A 20777-nucleotide genomic window follows, 5' to 3' on the forward strand; every position below is an offset into this window, starting at 1 on the left:
AGTGAGTGACTACGAGGGCACAGGATGGCTGCAGGGGGCTGGTAGAAGCAGAACTAGCTGGTGGCAGGGGACTGGAGCAGCAGTGAGTGACTGCGAGGGCACAGGATGGCTGCAGGGGGCTGGTAGAAGCAGAACTAGCTGCCAGCGGGGGACTGGAGCAGCAGTGAGTGACTGCGAGGGCACAGGATGGCTGCAGGGGGCTGGTAGAAGCAGAACTAGCTGCCAGCGGGGGACTGGAGCAGCAGTGAGTGACTACGAGGGCACAGGATGGCTGCAGGGGGCTGGTAGAAGCAGAACTAGCTGGTGGCAGGGGACTGGAGCAGCAGTGAGTGACTGCGAGGGCACAGGATGACTGCATGGGGCTGGTAGAAGCAGAACTAGCTGGTGGCAGGGGACTGGAGCAGCAGTGAGTGACTGCGAGGGCACAGGATGACTGCATGGGGCTGGTAGAAGCAGAACTAGCTGGTGGCAGGGGACTGGAGCAGCAGTGAGTGACTGCGAGGGCACAGGATGACTGCATGGGGCTGGTAGAAGCAGAACTAGCTGGTGGCAGGGGACTGGAGCAGCAGTGAGTGACTGCGAGGGCACAGGATGACTGCATGGGGCTGGTAGAAGCAGAACTAGCTGGTGGCAGGGGACTGGAGCAGCAGTGAGTGACTGCGAGGGCACAGGATGACTGCATGGGGCTGGTAGAAGCAGAACTAGCTGGTGGCGGGGGACTGGAGCAGCAGTGAGTGACTACGAGGGCACAGGATGGCTGCATGGGGCTGGTAGAAGCAGAACTAGCTGCCAGCGGGGGACTGGAGCAGCAGTGAGTGACTACGAGGGCACAGGATGGCTGCCTGGGGCTGGTAGAAGCAGAACTAGCTGGTGGCGGGGGACTGGAGCAGCAGTGAGTGACTACGAGGGCACAGGATGGCTGCATGGGGCTGGTAGAAGCAGAACTAGCTGGCGGAGGGGGACTGGAGCAGCAGTGAGTGACTACAAGGGCACAGGATGGCTTCAGGGGGCTGGTAGAAGCAGAACTAGCTGGCGGCGGGGGACTGGAGCAGCAGTGAGTGACTACGAGGGCACAGGATGGCTGCATGGGGCTGGTAGAAGCAGAACTAGCTGGTGGCGGGGGACTGGAGCAGCAGTGAGTGACTACGAGGGCACAGGATGGCTGCAGGGGGCTGGTAGAAGCAGAACTAGCTGGTGCAGGGGGACTGGAGCAGCAGTGAGTGACTACGAGGGCACAGGATGGCTGCAGGGGGCTGGTAGAAGCAGAACTAGCTGGCGGCAGGGACTGGAGCAGCAGTGAGTGACTGCGAGGGCACAGGATGGCTGCATGGGGCTGGTAGAGGCAGAACTAGCTGGGGGCGGGGGACTGGAGCAGCAGTGAGTGACTACGAGGGCACAGGATGGCTGCATGGGGCTGGTAGAAGCAGAACTAGCTGGCGGCGGGGGACTGGAGCAGCAGTGAGTGACTGCGAGGGCACAGGATGGCTGCATGGGGCTGGTAGAGGCAGAACTAGCTGGGGGCGGGGGACTGGAGCAGCAGTGAGTGACTACGAGGGCACAGGATGGCTGCATGGGGCTGGTAGAAGCAGAACTAGCTGGCGGCGGGGGACTGGAGCAGCAGTGAGTGACTGCGAGGGCACAGGATGGCTGCATGGGGCTGGTAGAAGCAGAACTAGCTGGTGGCGGGGGACTGGAGCAGCAGTGAGTGACTACGAGGGCACAGGATGGCTGCATGGGGCTGGTAGAAGCAGAACTAGCTGGTGGCGGGGGACTGGAGCAGCAGTGAGTGACTACGAGGGCACAGGATGGCTGCATGGGGCTGGTAGAAGCAGAACTAGCTGGTGGCGGGGGACTGGAGCAGCAGTGAGTGACTACGAGGGCACAGAATGGCTGCATGGGGCTGGTAGAAGCAGAACTAGCTGGCGGCGGGGGACTGGAGCAGCAGTGAGTGACTACGAGGGCACAGGATGGCTGCAGGGGGCTGGTAGAAGCAGAGCTAGCTGGCGGCGGGGGACTGGAGCAGCAGTGAGTGACTACGAGGGCACAGGATGGCTGCATGGGGCTGGTAGAAGCAGAACTAGCTGGCGGCGGGGGACTGGAGCAGCAGTGAGTGACTACGAGGGCACAGGATGGCTGCATGGGGCTGGTAGAAGCAGAACTAGCTGGTGGCGGGGGACTGGAGCAGCAGTGAGTGACTACGAGGGCACAGGATGGCTGCATGGGGCTGGTAGAAGCAGAACTAGCTGGTGGCGGGGGACTGGAGCAGCAGTGAGTGACTACGAGGGCACAGGATGGCTGCATGGGGCTGGTAGAAGCAGAACTAGCTGGTGGCGGGGGACTGGAGCAGCAGTGAGTGACTACGAGGGCACAGGATGGCTGCATGGGGCTGGTAGAAGCAGAACTAGCTGGCGGCGGGGGACTGGAGCAGCAGTGAGTGACTACGAGGGCACAGGATGGCTGCAGGGGGCTGGTAGAAGCAGAGCTAGCTGGCGGCGGGGGACTGGAGCAGCAGTGAGTGACTACGAGGGCACAGGATGGCTGCATGGGGCTGGTAGAAGCAGAACTAGCTGGCGGCGGGGGACTGGAGCAGCAGTGAGTGACTACGAGGGCACAGGATGGCTGCATGGGGCTGGTAGAAGCAGAACTAGCTGGTGGCGGGGGACTGGAGCAGCAGTGAGTGACTACGAGGGCACAGGATGGCTGCATGGGGCTGGTAGAAGCAGAACTAGCTGGCGGCGGGGGACTGGAGCAGCAGTGAGTGACTACGAGGGCACAGGATGGCTGCAGGGGGCTGGTAGAAGCAGAGCTAGCTGGCGGCGGGGGACTGGAGCAGCAGTGAGTGACTACGAGGGCACAGGATGGCTGCATGGGGCTGGTAGAAGCAGAACTAGCTGGCGGCGGGGGACTGGAGCAGCAGTGAGTGACTACGAGGGCACAGGATGGCTGCATGGGGCTGGTAGAAGCAGAACTAGCTGGCGGCGGGGGACTGGAGCAGCAGTGAGTGACTACGAGGGCACAGGATGGCTGCATGGGGCTGGTAGAAGCAGAACTAGCTGGCAGCGGGGGACTGGAGCAGCAGTGAGTGACTACGAGGGCACAGGATGGCTGCAGGGGGCTGGTAGAAGCCCCAGGTAAGTGAAACTCATTTTTTTTATTTTGCTTGAACCTTCCCTTTAACTTCCTTACTGCGTATGGAATTCAGCATTTTTTCTTTGCTCTAAATATATACAGCAATAAACATATTACCATAAAAATAAATAAAATGTTAGGATAATTGCATTCAAACAGTTAACACAGCACTAGAGCTGAGTATTGAAAATTTTTTGTCCGTTCTCCGCTGATCGCTAAACGGACAGTGAACGGCTCCTACTTTCTACATAGCTGCTGTTCACACTTGTGAAGCTGCAGCGGATCCGCGGGATTCATTGTAGTAACGAGAACACACTTCTTTGCAGTCCGCAATAATCCCAGGAAGGTGGATGCATTTCCCAATAAAGCGTATGGGGTTAACACATCTGCCCTGGGATTCAGCCGGACCACCGGAGCGAACACTACACTGTCTGCTCTAGGGCTGCACGGTTTTGCGGTTTAAAACCGAAACCGCGATTCACGTGCAGACGATCTTCAGATTGTCAGTAGCTACGGTTTTTTTCAGCGCTCGCTGCGCTTGGCCGCATGGTTCCGCCTACCGCCGCGCTGTCACAAAGAGCCAATCATCTACGACTAGCAGTGCATATTTATGACTGTTAATGAGCCGGGCAGCGGGGGCGAGTCCAGTCCAGAGAGGCACACAGCTCCACCAATAGCTAGATAGAGATGGTAGGACGGAGGCAGTAGGCGGAGCTGTACAGAGGGTACAGTTCTGCCTACCGTCGCCGTCATACCATCTCTATCCAGTGATTGGTGGCGATGTGTGCCGCTCTGGACTGGACTCGCCCCCCGCCCCTCTGCCCGGCTCATTAACATTCAAAAATATGCACTGCTAGTCGTAGCTAGCGTCTGCTTGTCTGTCCTCCACCGGACATCTCGGCGAATCACGTGTGAGAGATGTCTGATAAAGAGACAAGCAGCGCAGCTAAGGGGAAGAGGAAGCTTCGGTATTGTAGCGGACTCGGTTCCAGCCAGAAGCGGTGATTGAATGATTGCAAAGCTCAGAAGTAAAAGCTACTGCCTACACTCCTTCCTCATTCCGCTCGCAATTCTGCAGGAGGTCTGTTGCTGCCCAATATCCGACCACCAGTGGCTATGTATACTACACGGGGTGGGTGGGGTGGGGGGGGGGGGTCGCATGGCTACCTATGCTGCAGGAGAGGAGTGGGGGGGGGGGTGGTAATTTGGGTACCCATAATGCAGGAGGGTTAGGGGAGGTTACCTATAGTGTTGGGGAAGTGTGTGTGTGTGTGTGTAAGATGGGGGAGAGGGTTTGGTTGAGATGATGTTTGTCGGGGGGCGGCTGGTGATGGTGGGCCTAGGGCGGTAAAAAGTACAACTCCGCCCTGGCAATACGCCGTGCAATTTAGTGCTAAAGCTTGCTTTAAAAAAAAATCGTGAAAAAAATCGAAATCGCAATTTCTGAGTGAAAAATCGCAATTTCAATTTTTCCCTAAAATCGTGCAGCCCTAGTCTGCTCCCACTGGCCGCACGTGGTCCGGCATCAAATGGGAACAAAGCCATAGTGGAAAACTTCCTGGCTGGTGATAAAATGATCTTTTGTTTACATTCCCTTGTCTGCTACAATTAGTACACAGCCAGCAGCGTGCTGACACTGACCTGCACATATTGTAGAGCCAGAGAGAGCTGAGAAGTGATCACTGCATACAGAATATATAAATATAATGTAAGCAGATGAGTATGCAGCCAGCCTCAGCTTATTACACTCACTCTGTCCATCTCTGATGGAGCAGAACTGGCTCTGCAGACTTCTCCAGCATCACTACAGTACACAGCACTTGGGGAGGGGTGGAGAGGTTGGGGGCTGGGCACTGTACAGAAGAGCCTGCTGCACACTTAGTAGGGACTGTCTACAAATCTTTGTAGGATTTGTTATTAGTGGCTGAGCAGATGCAGTCATTAGAACAATTGTGCAGAGAGTAGAAAGTTTTTTCTCTCCGTGCCCTTAGTTGTCAGTCTTTCAGGACAGGGAAAATAAACTTCTCCTACGGGGCCCTGCTGCTTCTGGGCCCCCCTGCGGCTGCATCCCTTGCAGTGTCTATTGCTACACCCCTGACTGGCCCCCATCCAGCTCATGTTGTATCACCTTTATGTAGTGTGGAATGGACCAGGTCTTTGTTTTCATTTGGACCCCTATTTTCAGAACAGTTCTGCACACTCTGGACACTGATAAAAACCTAACATAGCGACCTAATGAAACAGAAACTGGTATCCAAAGATGACCCCACAAGTCCTCCAAAGATGTAATTCCTCTGCTATACATGGATGGATGGATGTGGGGTGTCTTGGCACCCTGAAGAAAGAGATCAGCGTAACTAACCACTCGTAGCAGGTGGAGACAGCAAACCCGATTCCACTCGGGGTGTCCACAACGGACTGGATACAGTCACTCTCCTTGATATAAAGCACTGGTTATCACAATTGTGTCCACCATATGAAACCAGACGGGGTCCCCTCTATGCACACAATAGGGGTAAAGAGGCACCCAAATTGAGATAAAACTGAGTTAAAAACAGTAAAAATGTAAGTGGTGAGGCTTACGTCAATGACAACAGTCTCATAAGACAACAAGGGTTTTAGCACAGCATTAAGCCTTCAGCGGCACTCAATGCTATCTGGCTACTCGCTGTTTGACGTTTGTATTGGCCTGAGGAAGCAGGCTCTGACTCGTGAAACGCGTTGCCTGTGCTAAATAAACCCGTGTCTTATGTGACTGTCATTGAGGTAAGCCACCGCACCCCTTACGTTTTGGTATACAGTTCAGCTAGGTTTAGAAGAGGGACCATTTAGCCAACATTCGACGGATAATAGAGAAAGCAATGGAATTCCAGAAGAACGTCTACTTTTGCTTTATTGACTACTCAAAAGCTTTCAACTGTGTAGATCAGGATAGGCTGTGGCAGATTCTCATGGAAATGGGGTTACCAGGTCATCTCATAAGCCTTTTGAGAAGTATATATGCAAACCAAGAAGCAACAGTTCGAACTGATTATGGAATAACTGACTGGTAATGGTGTGACAAGGCTGCATATTGTCTCCCTATTTAGCTTGTATGCCGAATATGTAATGCTTAAAGCTACTTTGGATGAATCACATGCTGGAATTAAAATAGCTGGCAGGAATATTAACAATCTGAGATATGCTGATGATATCACTGATGGCTGAAACTGAGGACGAATTGTAGAGCCTTGTCATGACTGTCAAACAAGAAAGTGCCAAAGCTGGTCTCCTGCATAACGTCACGGAAACTAAAACTTGAGCAGAGGAGGAGTATAACACGGTCTAAAAATCAGGTAATGAACTGGATCCCCAATCCAGCATAAGACTGAAGAAGGAAACTGACAACATCTATGTATTATAGCTCTAAGTTTATCTCAGAGCTGCCACATGCATGCAAAAGATGTTTTGGGAGTGGTCAACAGCTCCTTTATGAAGTTGTGACATTCTGACAAAATTTGACATACATTTAGCAGTTTATATACCTTACCACAAATAATCACAGGCTGTGTCTGAACCCCCAATCACTGCTCAGCAACACACGAGCAGACCTGATGGGGAACTGTGTTATATACATTGGAACCAACGAGGAGGATGCCTACACATCATGTGACAGACCAGGAAGGGACATGAACTGGCCCTTCGGATCACCGCATGGTGAACCGCTCACTGTGTCATACGTCAGCACACACCCACCTGGTCCGGACCGACCTGAAGGGGAACTTCGCAAAGGGGAGGAGACATGACTGGCCGGTGTGCCAGTCGCATGGAGCAACCACTTGGAGCGGAGAGAGGGAGGGGCCAGCCACTCTCCGGCTAAGTGGACACCGCCGGTCCCGCACAGACCACACTGGCAGTTGTCTGATCCAAGAGTCATCTGCAGAATGCAGAGACTCCAATCAGTACAACTGATGGAACCCCACAGTGTTGGTCAAGTGAGAAGCACGGCGGCGCCAGCACAGCCAATCATTGCACCCGCAAGAGCACACAGACGACGCACCACACAACCTAAGGGGGAACTCCGACAAAGGACCCCCCCCCCTTTCCGGGAGGGCGTGTGACCAACGGGCACCCAATTGGAAGCAATAGTGAATAGCCCCACCCCACCACAGATGCACCGCCCACATATTGCCCTCCCTACGTACAGGCTGGATGTAACAAACACACGATGAACACTTACAGAACAGAGATTACCGCAGCTACCGTGATATTCTTACCCAACACCAGCAGCTCGGCGTACGCCTCGTTGTTCCCGGTCAGGTCCTGTGAAGTGGTCACGGTGCAGTAGTACACTCCGCTGTCACCCCACGCCGTCTGCTCAATGTAGAGATCCGCATCTGCAGACATAAGGAATGACATTACAGGAATTGTGATACGTGTTCGAAAAGTTCTCAAGCTTTTGGTTCACCAACCCCTCATCAACGATCAATAAACCGTATTGTTGCTCAAAATCATCATTTTACAGAAAATGATCACAGCCTGGCTCATGAGCTACATGTGTATTCAGCACTCTACACGTTTCCACTTTCCCCATTTCTTTCCAGCTGTTTATTACCGACCGCTGTAATAACAGCGCAGGAGATTTGGGCGCAGCTGGCGCCACCATAGATCATAATAGGAATTACGTCTATAGCGGCGCTCACTGAGTAACTCCGACGCCATCAGAAGACGGAGCTGAAGTTACTCTTAAAACACTAATTCGTCAATAGCTGGAAGCCGAATTTTATCATTCCTCACCATCCACATGGACCTGGAGGGGGAATAGTAATTACCGCCGCCGGGAACTTGTGCAGCAGCAGGGTAAGCTGTATACCGGCTGTATCCTGCGCCCAAGTCTCCCGGCGGCGATTTTATAGATACGCGTTTATTACAGCTTTACTCACTGACCTAACTAGTATTTATCCACTTAAAAGAGACACTTAAGTCAGAAAAAAAATGAGTTTTACTCACCTGGGGCTTCTAGCAGCCCCCTGTAGCAGTCCTGTGCCCTCGCAGCCACTCACTAATCCTCTGGTCCCCCGCTGCCAGCTAGTTTCGTTTTTGCCGACAGGCCCGTCATGACTGGCCACGCATAGCCTTTTCCGCATTCCTGACTGTAATTAGCGCTATTGCGGGCCGCAACGCGTACTAAAATACGCGTTGCCGCATTACGAACGCATAGATATGCGGCAACGCGTATTTTTGTACGCGTTGCGGCCTGCAATAGCGCTAATTGCAGTCGGGAAAGAGGAAAAAGCTACGCGTGGCCAGTCCTGGCGGGCCTGTCGGCAAAAACGAAACTAGCTGGCAGCGGGGGACCAGAGGATTAGTGAGTGGCTGCGAGGGCACAGGACTGCTGCAGGGGGCTGCTAGAAGCAGAACTGGCTGGCAGCGGGGGACCAGAGGATTAGTGAGTGGCTGCGAGGGCACAGGACTGCTGCAGGGGGCTGGTAGAAGCAGAACTAGCTGGCAGCGGGGGACCAAAGCAGCCGTGAGTGGCTGCGAGGGCACAGGATGGCTGCAGGGGGCTGGTAGAAGCAGAACTAGCTGGCAGCGGGGGACCAGAGGATTAGTGAGTGGCTGCGAGGGCACAGGACTGCTGCAGGGGGCTGGTAGAAGCAGAACTAGCTGGCAGCGGGGGACCAGAGGATTAGTGAGTGGCTGCGAGGGCACAGGACTGCTGCAAGGGGCTGGTAGAAGCAGAACTAGCTGGCAGCGGGGGACCAGAGGATTAGTGAGTGGCTGCGAGGGCACAGGACTGCTGCAGGGGGCTGGTAGAAGCCCCAAGTGACAATCCAGCCCCGCGATCCCGTCTAATCTGCTCCCGTTAGCATACGCAGGAAGTACGGTGAGCAGACTGACAACGATTGATCGCGCAGCTGCCGACAATATGTAATGAGACAATCACTCACCAATCCCGTATTACTAGGCCACTGTTGCCATGCAGGTCTCATGCTAGAGACTTCTGGAGGCAGATTCACTGTGTGCGTAGTAAACGGTTAAGATTGGTTGGAGGTGCCCATACATGTACAATTCCAATTGTATGTACAATCTGTAAAATAAAAATATCGATTTCGCGCTGAAATCGGGTAATTTCACTGCCACCACTGAATGAAGCGGACAGTTTCCAACTAGCTACTTCTAAAAAGGAAGAAACTGTTATTTACAACCTAGCCAGCAAATCAACAATTTATAAGCAAATAATAAAACAATGTGGTAGTATGACTGACTCTTCAGAGGGAAGAAGAAAAAAAAAAGTTGGTTTAAATCAAAAATGTCATTTTGGTTGCTTGCAATGAAACTTGCGTTTGTGACGTGAATGGCGCACAAACTGTTTTTCTCTGGAACCGTGTGAACGCCACACTGTCTCAACTGTAAGGGTAAGTTTCTCCTCTCCCTCCGAGCCTCTCCCCACCTCTATCCCTCCCCTCCGGCGCTGGATCGGTGGGCTTGAGAACGGTCCAGGAAGCCCCTCCCACCAATGAGGTAAGTATATAACTTGTATACTTCACCACTTCAGGATTCCTTGTTTAGGATTTATTCTCATCTTCACGGCATGAAAAGAAGCTCAGCAGAAAGGAAATGGTGCCTACCATTAACGAAGGTGATTTTCCTCCCCTGGTAGTAGTTGCCCAGGGTGACGGCGTTGTTCTGCTTGCTGGCCACCATACGCACGGTACGGGTGCTGTCTTGGCACTCCACGTAGGGGTTGTATCCGGCATTGGCTGCCTGAAGCTGATTGTTGAGCTGGATGTCCTGGGAGGTGGGGCTGAAGGCATCTCTGATGCGGTCCCTGCAGAATGACTTGTACTTCCATGTCACCACTGGAGGCTGCAGAGAGGTTGTCTGGTAATGACACTTCAGGGTGACCGGCTGGAACAAGATCACCACATTGAAAGGATTGGTCACTGTCACCGTCAGGCCACTGATACCCCCTGCAAGACAGCAAAGCAGAAAATAAGACTGGAGCCGTTGAAAGATACAATAATTATTGCATAGATAGTGACTCTTTACGCTTTGTTGTGCTGTACATTCTTGGAGTGCTTTGATGTCTCTCTACTGGCAGAAAATATAGAAACTGAAAGTAGAAGTCCCGTTATTGTGTCACACTGCCCCCTAGTGACAAGTGGCCATAACTGAACAGTACAGCAGTACTAATTAGAAAGCAAGGAAATTAAACAAATAAAGAAAAAAAAATTAGCTAAAATAAAAATTGGCCTGGAGCACTTGCAAGACTCTAAATAACTTGGCTGCTAAAGTGCTAATAGCTACTTGAGGTGAGAAAGACATGGAGGCTGCCATATTTATTTCCATTAAACAATGCAAGTTGCCTGGTCTCTAATACTTTTAGCCATAGACCCAGAGCAAGCATGCAGATCAGGTACCCCGATTCAATGCTTGTTTCAGGGGTGCGATTCAGACACTACTGATGACTGAAGATCAACATGAATGTAAAGCAACTGGAATCGTTTAAAAGGAAATATTATGGTGGCCTTCATAACCTTCTCAATGTAAAAACTCAATCAAAAACCTGAAATTAAACAAGCCAAAATTCAAAAGCAGCAATGCTTAGTGTAAATAAGTATTGCCTTTTGAAATAAACTTCTCAGCTGATGCCAATTTCACAGTAACTGGTAGACAGTTCCAAACCAGGGCTGTGGAGTCGGTACAAAAATCTTCCAACTCCGACTCCTCAGTTTATGAAACCACAACTCCGACTCCGGGTACCCAAAATTGCCCCGACTCCAACTCCACAGCCCGGTTCCAAACTGTAAACAAACTGCAACAAAATCTGCATCAGGTTAGAGAATTAAGGTGGCCCTACATCAGGCGACTTGGCGGCCAATCGACCATCCATTTCGATTATTATAATCGAATTGGATGAAAATCAGTGCCGCCAAGTGCATGGTCGACCGACTATGCGACCAATTTCGGGACAAAAATTGGTTGCATTCTCGATCGCTCATGCTGCAAGATGTTGCTCGATCGGGTGCGTGGCGGTAACAGCGTGCGAATTCCCAGAGGATCGACAAAACCCCGACCCTGCCCTCCCCCCCATGTCAATGCCCCCCCCCGTAAAGTATACATTACTTGTCTGCGGCCTCCGCTGCTCCAGACGCCTTCCCCTCTCCATACACGCACGCCCCACGTGGTTTCCTAGTAAAGCGCGCATGTGACGTCAGCCAGCGGGGGACAAGCGGAGGCCGCGGACAGGTACTGTATACTTTACACTGGGCACCGGAGGGACATTTACATTAGGGGGACACAGTGTCAGGGCGGCAAGGCGGACGTATGTCTCTTAGTCAAATCTGCCCATACATCGCTAGATGTATGGATAGCTTTAGTAATCCTGTCTTGCAGCACTAGAGTCCAAGGTTCAAACACCAGCCAAGACACTATTGGTGCCGAGTGTGTAAAGGCAGTAGGATCAGTCATACTATGCCAGGGAAAAAACACATATATAAGTAGATAAATACTTGATCTACTTACATAACACATGTATTGTACTGTCCACATTTTGATTTCAGTGACTGTTATATAGTAAATGACGAGAATTCTGTTCCTGGTGGGGGGCATGTCTTTTGCCCACAGTTTAGGCTAAATCCTGATGTCATTTCTGCCCTTTACTTTTTTCTTTTCTCCATCTGCTGAGTCACCTCAGCCTTGCTTGTAAACACAAGTGAGCAGGGGGTCGTGTTTCAGCTAGGCAGCTAGGCAGGGAAATAAATGGATGGAGGAATATATTATAGATAAAAAGAACCCCCAGCATGCAACTGTTTGGCACTGACTACTAAAGGGCCAGTGCTCATAAAGTATGTGATAACTCCAAATCATAACAGTAGAAAAAGTTTTGCAAGTTTTGAATGCAGGATTAGCATCTTTATCACTTAATACACTCAGACTAGTTGCTGTTGAAATGTGATTTTTATGGTGACAATACCACTTTAAGTTTCTCCAGTTTTGGTGTGACCCAAAATCTAAATATAAAAATTAGACCCCAGACTGCGGAGAGCCCCTCACTATACACTGAAATGTTCCAGTGGTATAGAAATGTATAGTCAGGGCTGGCATTACTAACCTTGGCAATTGCTCCAGGGCACTCAAGTGTAGCCAGGGCCCCTGCAAAGTGTTTGGCAGCATAGCAACTCACCTGTCCCGGCCAGCGCCCTGCCCCACAAGTCTTCTGTCATAATCCTTGCAGGGGGGGGGGGGGGGGTCGCTATGCTGCCAGAAGCTATGCAGGGGCTCCAGGGTTCACAATAGAGAGGGGGTAGAGATAACATTCTTTCAATCATTGTGACAGGCCTGCAGTACAGAAAAGCCACCAGCTGGTGGCAGTGTAGTACAGGCAATCCTGGGAAGCAGGGTGGATACCAGGTTTGTTATTCTTGTACTTTCCCTGAGCTCACACTGCCCTCCTGGAGAGCCATTCACCAGAGAATAGTCCTGCATGGCTCTCCCCTCCCCCTGGGCCAGTCATAAGCCTGATACCAGCCCCTCCTCCCCCACAACACCGAAACTAAACAGGAAGTAATGCCAGACTTTCATCATGTCAAGCTGAGCACCTGAGTAATAGGATGAGCAATGGGAGGAAGTGAGGCGCCAATTACAGGAGTATTACACATTTATGAGCAGTGTAAATCATTTAAACTGAAAGCAATGTAAACATGTCTCTACTGATCAGGAGATGCAATACAAGAGTCAGAGAAACAAACAGCTGCAGTCCCGAATACAGAGAGCTACAGGGTTTCCTCAGCGTGCCCCTGCTCCCGGGGGGGGTCTTACCCAGAACAGTACTGGCACCTACCCCCTGTATGTACACCGGTGTGGGCAGCAGCCACCCACCAGATCTCACATGCAGCGCTCTCCTGCTACGCCTGTGTGGACAGCAGCCTCCTGCTATATCCTGACCATGTGCGTCTGCCTTTGACACGGCGTGGTAAATCAGTCTGTTCAGATTGGATCAGACAGTTCAGTGTCCACTGATTCCGCTTTCTTGCCCGAAGCGAAAGTGTTCCCACCATAGGTCAATATGGGAAACACATCTGCTATCAGGAAAAACGCTGCAGGTTGGCACTTTCCGTTGTGTTTCACGCACAGCGTACTGAGCGGATCCATTATAAACAGCAAGTGGAAGCACAAGCCATTTTTAACATTAGATCCGTTGGATGCATTTCGCTGCCCTGCAGAAAATGCACCAAGCAGCTGCATTTTCTGTGCAAGTGTGATCCTTATAAAACGCAGCCGACCAGCTGCACTACCAGCACTCAGACGGCATTTGAACAAGTGCAAAATCAATATATAGAGCAGCACTGTATGGAGTGCAATTTTTTTTAGTAAGGTGTTCTTGGGCAAGACTCCTTAACTCTGCCTACCGAGTGCGCTCTTGTGGCTGCCTCAAAAAGGGTTTTGAGTCCTGGAACTAATATATCGTTCCAATGGGAATTACTCTGAAATGACATATCAGATGATGTATGAGCACACTGACCCAGAGGCAGATGTCTCTCTGATCGGGGAGAGATCTGTTGCCTGCCCATACACCAGGAGAGAGATTCCCTACAGCAGCTATTCCCAACCCGTGTGCTGTGACACAGTCATGTGTCTCTGCAGCATCGGGTATGCGTTGTCACTCGCGCTGTCTCTCCCCGCTTCCCCCGTCTCCGCTCTGACTGTAATTACAGCAGGACTACAAAAAAATGGCTGCTGATGTCCACAAACGGACATTTTCTTGTAGCTCTGTTCTAACAACAGTCAGAGCGGAAGCGGGGAGAGAAGAGCGACGTCAGTGCTGGAACGAGTGGAGCTGGTGAGTCAGCCACTGAGGGCTCCTACACCTGACTACCTATATAGGGTCCTCCTCCTACACCCAACTTCCTATCCTGGGAGCATTTATGCTTGGCTACCTATACACACACCTACACCTGACTTCCTATCCTGGGGGCACCTATGCTTGGCTACCTATACTGATGCACCTACACCTGACTTCCTATACTGGGGGCACCTATGCTTGGCTACCTATACACACACCTACACCTGACTTCCTATACTGGGGGCACCTATGCTTGGCTACCTATACTGGGGGCACCTATGCTTGGCTACCTATACTGATGCACCTACACCTGACTTCCTATACTGGGGGCACCTATGCTTGGCTACCTATACTGATGCACCTACACCTGACTTCCTATACTGGGGGCACCTATGCTTGGCTACCTATACTGATGCACCTACACCTGACTTCCTATACTGGGGGCACCTATGCTTGGCTACCTATACTGATGCACCTACACCTGACTTCCTATACTGGGGGCACCTATGCTTGGCTACCTATACTGATGCACCTACACCTGACTTCCTATACTGGGGGCACCTATGCTTGGCTACCTATACTGATGCACCTACACCTGACTTCCTATACTGGGGGCACCTATGCTTGGCTACCTATACTGATGCACCTACACCTGACTTCCTATACTGAAGGCACCTATGCTTGGCTACCTATACTGATGCACCTACACCTGACTTCCTATACTGCGGGCACCTATAGCTGGCTACCTACACTGAGGGTTCCTACACCTGTGATGTGTCACAGAGATTTGAGTGTTTGGCATGATGTGGCATGACTTCAAAAAGGTTGGGGACCACTGCCCTAGAGATTTCAGCATGGGAATCGGCCCGAGCCCCTGTATTAAAATTTTACCTCTCCGCTGCTGCGTCCAGACTCATTTCAGGTTGGTACCCCATGAGTTTGCCAGCGCACCACATGGGATGCAAACCCAGAAGAGGAGTCCGGACGCAGTGGCGGGCAGCGGAAAGGTAAAGATAATTATCGAATCGGATGGTGGATCTGCCACCAAATGGCCTGATGTACGGCCACCTAAGTCTGCCCAATCTTACTAGATCACGGCAACAGCATGACGGGAGCCGATCGGTTGCAGGAAAGCATCGGCTAAACATGCTGCCTGCAGAAGCCCGTGTGAACCAACCCGTAATAAGCTGTTTTCATTGCAGGTAAAACGCTTATTATACAACGGTTCATTATATGCTCAGTTCACATTAACCAGCTTGTTACTGGTGTATGTAAAGTGTACCTGGGGTGAGAAAGATTTGAAACGATAGGCATACCTGCATAATCAGCCAGGTCCCCAGACCTGCGAGCTGTCACTGTAGCTCCAGTCACAGCAGTGCGCATGCGCTGTCCACTCCGCGCTCCCTTGTCGGCTGTGCGCAGCAGTCATGGCCGAGAGCACCTGGGCATTTGCAGTTTGCAAACATTAGGAAGTGCTCATGTCCAGGAAGCGCCCGGCGAGGGTTGCTGCACACAGCCGCCTTCAGAAACGCATGCAAAGAGGGCTGCAGAGCTCACAAAGGATGGGCCCTTTGGGGGCACAGAGGTGAGGCCAGGCACAATAAGGGGACATGCAGTGTTTCGGTACAGCCCAGGGAAACCTGAGAAGTCTGTGGTGGCTGCCATATTTATTCCCTTTTAAACAATACCAGTTGCCTGGCAGCCCTGCTGATCTATTTGGCTGCAGCAGTGTCTGAATCACACCAGAGACAAGCATGCAGCTAATCTTGTCAGATAAGTTTATAATTCTTTTAAAAAAAATGTTACTGTATTTTATTGATTTAAATAAATACGCAAAAAAACCACATGAAAATGCATAAATTGCAAACGTATAGAAAAAAAACCGCACAGTGCAGAAAACACGCGGTTTTCTGTTTTGTCTAGTGTGCTCCCAGCTCAGAGGAAACAAATATATGTGCATCTGTTCGAGATGATTAGTAATAGCAGCAATAGAAGGTAAACCCCCTACTGAAAAACATGGAGATATTTTCTGTAAGGAATGGGGATGATCGGAGATAAGCAAATTCTTCCGAGTTGATGCAAAATTTTATGTAAATATATGCAGCTTGAAAATGGACCAGTTTTAACCTGGGTTTAAATCAGGGCTGTGGAGTCGGAGTCGGAGTCAAGGAGTCGGGGCAATTTTGGGCACCCGGAGTCGGAGTCGTGGTTTCATAAACCGAGTAGTCGGAGTTGGAGTACCGACTCCACAGCCCTGGTTTAAATGTATTGGTCCATTTTCAAACTGCTTACAATTGCATAAAAATTTGCATTGACTCGGAAAAATTTGCATATCTTCGATCACTCCTAGTAAGGAATAACCTACTGCTGATACTAGCAATCCAGCCTCCTCGCAAGGTGCTCTGTGCACAAACACGTGATAGAAAGCCCAGCATATGAATAATATGGGAAATCTATAGATTCAGAAAGCAATCAAGGGGACAGACCACAAGGTAGTGACAGAAATCCATATAGAAGTTCTATAAGGGGAAGGAGTCACAGAGTCCAATCACTGCACATGAACAACATGGGAGTGACCGACACAGCTGTATTATATTGGGTCCCAGTGTTCTCCCCAGAATTTTTTTCCAGCCGGGTGGCATAAAATAGTAGCCGGGTGGCATGAAAAAGTAGCCGGGTGGGGCGAGTTGAAAATGCAGGGCAACTGTGCTTACAGCATAGGAGGTGGTGAGGAGGTGAGCCGATGACAGCCGGGTGGTCACCAAATCTAGCCGGGTGGAGCACCCGGCTAAAAGAGCCTGGGGAGAACACTGGGTCCAAAAAATATACTGTATCCAAAACATGTTGGGGAAGTCTTGGTTCACAAAGCTGCCATACAAAGTGGTTCTGCCACCAGCCATGGCGGATGCATAAATGTCAAACAAGGAATGAGCAGCATTGTCTTCTGTTCTCCACACTGTGGGAGGTCGCTCACTTGAGGCTCATATACATGTTTTTTTCCAAGCGACCGGTCGTTTGGACGTCAAATCGGGCGTGTGTACAGTCGGTCATTTAGCTGATAATGCTGGTTTTGACAGATCCAAAGCCAGCGTTATCAGCTGAACGACCGACTGTACACACGCCCGATTTGACATCCAAACGACGGGTCGTTTGGAAAAATCCGACATGTGTATGGGCTTGTTCACACTATGAGCGCTTTTATTTATTTTTAAGCACCGGCGATTTTGAAAGGAGCTTCTGCAATGATTTTCTATGTGAGTGTTCTCACATGAGCGATGAGCTCTCTTTCCAATCGCAAACCCACGCCATTTCCTGAGCGTTTGCGCTTCAATGCAAGGTACAGGGAACTCCCTAAGCGCTGGAAAAGGGCCTGAAAAAGCAATTGTGTGAGCGCTTTTCCTCACAAAGTACATTAAAGTTATTTAGTTCCAGGTCAAAGAGTTCACTTCCTGACTGTTACTTTTTAAAAACGCTAATCGCCTAACAAAAGCGCTTGTGCAATGATTTCCTATGTGAGTGTTCTCACCTAAGCGATGAGCTCTCTTTCCAATCGCAAACGCGGCTCCTGCACCATTTCCTGAGCGTTTGCGCTTCACTGGAAGGTATTGGGAAATCACTAAGTGCTTGTAAAAGCGCCTGGAAAAGGGATTTTGTGAGCGCTTTTCCTCACAAAGTACATTAACCACTTTCGGATTTCCCAGACGCATAACTACGCCCCTATTGACTTAATTAGCGGATCAGGGGCGTTTATAAACGCCCCTGCCGCTATTGTGCTGTGCGGGCGCGCGCGCCCCCGCTCCCGCGCGTGCGCGCCCCCGTGCGTGCGTGCACGTGCACGTGCACCAGCTTCATTTATTTCTGGGTGGGATTGATGAATGGGAGTAATTACTCCCATCACCAATCAGATGCCTGTAACCATGAATGAGCACTGCTATAAGCCAATAGCAGTGCTCATTCATTTGTGAGGTTTACAAACAATGTTGCCAGCACTTAAGAAGATACAGTTACCTTGTAATCACTCCTGAGAGGATTACAAGGTAACTGGATCTTCTTTTCTTGTAGTCTGACTGCCACCTAGAGGATTTTATAAATATACCAGGACTTATAAATAAATATACCAGGACTATATACCCCTGATCAACCCTGATTAACCCTGATCAACCCTGATCTAATCCTAGCCTCCCTTGCTTTTTTTTTATGGTTGGAAATATAGAAATAGTGTATCTTTTCATTTTTTTCTCTTTTTTCTTTTTAAAATGCATAGAGAATAACATTATTACTAAAATAAAATATCGCCCTTGAAAAGCCTAATTTGTGGCGAAAAAAACAACCTATAGATCATTCACATGTGATGAGTAGCAATAAAGTTATCAGTGAATGAATGGTAGGAGCGCTGAAATGTAAAAGTTGTTTTGGTTTTACGGGAAGAAAACCTGTGATCCTGAAGTGGTTAAAGTTATTTAGTTCCAGGTCAAAGAGTTCACTTCCTGACTGTTTCTTTTTCATTGCCTAACAGAAGCGCCTAGAAAAGAGCTACAAAAAAAAAAAAAAAAAAAAAAAATCGCTAATAGCCCAGAAAAAGAACGATTCGTGACGTTTACACGATATTCAAATTAGACCGAAAAGATCGTTCGTAATGAACGATTGTGTACACACGTGAACGATATAAGTATAAAGTACTGAACGACGAACGATAAAAAAATGTGTGCGTAAAAAAGGAAGTGACGTTATGACAGGCAATAAGAACATGCGTACTACTCCACAGATAATCATTATCGGACGATGTTTGTACACACTGCAACGATTGAACGATTATCTTTCGAAAAAATCCGCCGGGTTGGATCGGTCGGATTGAACGATAATGATCGTTATCGTCCAAAAAAACGATCGTTGGAAAATTTGGAACGCGCGATTATCGGTTCGATTGTCGTTATAGTTCGTTTTCGAACGATCGTTATCGTACGTGTGTACTCAGCTTCATACTATATGTTGCACGTCCTCCCTCTTTCCCTCTCCATAGCACAGTGGACTCTGCTTGGCCGTATGGCGCTTGCTCTGAAAATGGTCACCCTAATGATTGTTTAATGACCTGTTCACATGAAAAATATGGGGGTGACAGATGCATGTGGAGGCAATGTAGTCAGAATAACAGAAGTTAGGACTGTTCACACCGCAACAGCTTTTTAAAGGACACATCCGAGGTGAAGAAAAAAAAAAAAAAAAATCCGAAAAAGATCTTACTTGGCACTTCCTCCAGCCCCTGGCAGCCTATCTGTCCCTCACCGCAGCTCCGGTGTTGGAGATGCCGACTTCACCAGGTCGGCATCTTCTGCTCCTGCACAAGGCCACACCGCTCTGGCTCCTGTGGCCGGGAGCGTTCTGCGCACACGCAGTAGTTCTGCACCTGTGCAGAACGCTCCAGGCCATGTGATCGCAGTCACCATTGGCGCTCGCGCAGGCGATGCCAATCTGGTGAGGTCAGCATCTGCAACTGAGGGGATCCGGGACACCGGAGCTGCGGTGAGGGACAGATAGGCTGCCAGGGGCTGGAGGAAGCCCCAGGTAAGTAGATCTAGTTTTTGTTTAGTTTTTTTCACTTCAGGCCTGTCCTTTAAGCGTGAATTGAAAAGCTCTTGCTAATGTATAGGTATGTGTAAAAGGGTACAGATAGGGCAGTATAGGGGTGACAGAAGTAATAGGGGGTAGTAGGGAGCCCTGTGTACTTGTTAGGGGGTACAGTTGGGGCAGTATAGGGGGTGACAGAAGTAATATGGGAGTGTGAGGAGTCCTGTGAACCAGTTAGGGGGTACAGGTGAGTCACAATAGGGGTGTGTTAGGGGGTACAGGTGGGGCAGTATAGGGTTGGGGTAGTGGAGAGCCCACTGTACATGTTAGGGGGAACAGGTGGGCAGTATGGAAGGGTTAGGGGTATAGGTGGGCAGTATAGGGGTGTGGTAGGGGGTACAGGTGGGCAGTACAGGGGTGTTAGGGGGTACAGGTGGGCAGTATAGGGGTGACAGAAGTAATGGGGAGCCCTGTGTACTTGTTAGGGCTACAGGCTGCCCCCAGAATAGGGGTGTCAGAAGTTATAGGGGTAGTGGAGAGTCCTAGGTGTTAGGTGGTACAGGTCAGTATTGGGGTAACAGAAGTAATATGGAGGTACAGGGAGGTATTTCTGTACTGTAAAGGGAGTCCTGAGTAAGTTCTGGGGGTACAGGTGGGGCAGTATAGAGGCGACAGAAGTAATAGGGGTTAGAGTGGCAGCCTGTGTAAGTTTTGAAGGTACAATATAGGGGTGACATAAGTAACAGGGGGTAGCAGGGTGTCCCATGTACTTGTAGGGGGTACAGGTAGGGTAGCAATAGGGGTGACAGAAGTAATATGGGGGTACAGGGATGTATTCTGAACTATACAAGTATATGAGTAAGTTTTGGGGTACAGGGGGCACAACAGGGATGACAGAAGTAATATGGGGGTAGTGTGGAGCACTGAGTAACTTTTGGGGGTACAGGTGGGGCAGTATAGGGGTGACAGAAGTAACAGGGGTCAGAGGGGAGTCCTCTAAGTAACTTTTGGGGGTACAATATAGGAATGACAGAAGTAATAGGGGGTACTCTGTTGGCTGCCCCTCCCCCACCTGTAGCTTCCCGGAAGGTCTCCCCCGCGATTGTGCACCCCGGCTCGGTCACTCACCCGCCAGGCAGAGGAGGCACAGAAGTTTCGGGGCCGCCATCTTCTCTGTCCTCCGGCGCCGCAGGTGACCCGACCAGGTGCGGCCACACTCTAAGCGCGCTCCTGTATGCGCGTCCCCGCCTCTTCC

General features: G+C 50.4%; 1 protein-coding gene across 2 annotated transcripts in view; it reads right to left on the reverse strand.

Annotated features, from left to right (window-relative positions):
* LSR (lipolysis stimulated lipoprotein receptor) overlaps positions 1–20777 on the reverse strand; it is a 56027-nt gene extending 35250 nt beyond the window's left edge. For both annotated transcript variants that reach the window (XM_068243289.1, XM_068243288.1), the window contains exons 1-3: positions 20651–20777; positions 9741–10082; positions 7386–7505 (exon numbers count right to left, since the gene is read on the reverse strand). In XM_068243289.1, coding sequence (XP_068099390.1) covers positions 7386–7505; positions 9741–10082; positions 20651–20690 — 502 coding nt within the window. In that variant the 5' untranslated portion in view covers positions 20691–20777. The remainder of the gene's footprint in view (positions 1–7385; positions 7506–9740; positions 10083–20650) is intronic.

Source organism: Hyperolius riggenbachi, chromosome 6 (genome assembly GCF_040937935.1).
Source record: "Hyperolius riggenbachi isolate aHypRig1 chromosome 6, aHypRig1.pri, whole genome shotgun sequence".
In the NCBI taxonomy this organism is placed as follows: Eukaryota; Metazoa; Chordata; class Amphibia; order Anura; family Hyperoliidae; genus Hyperolius; species Hyperolius riggenbachi.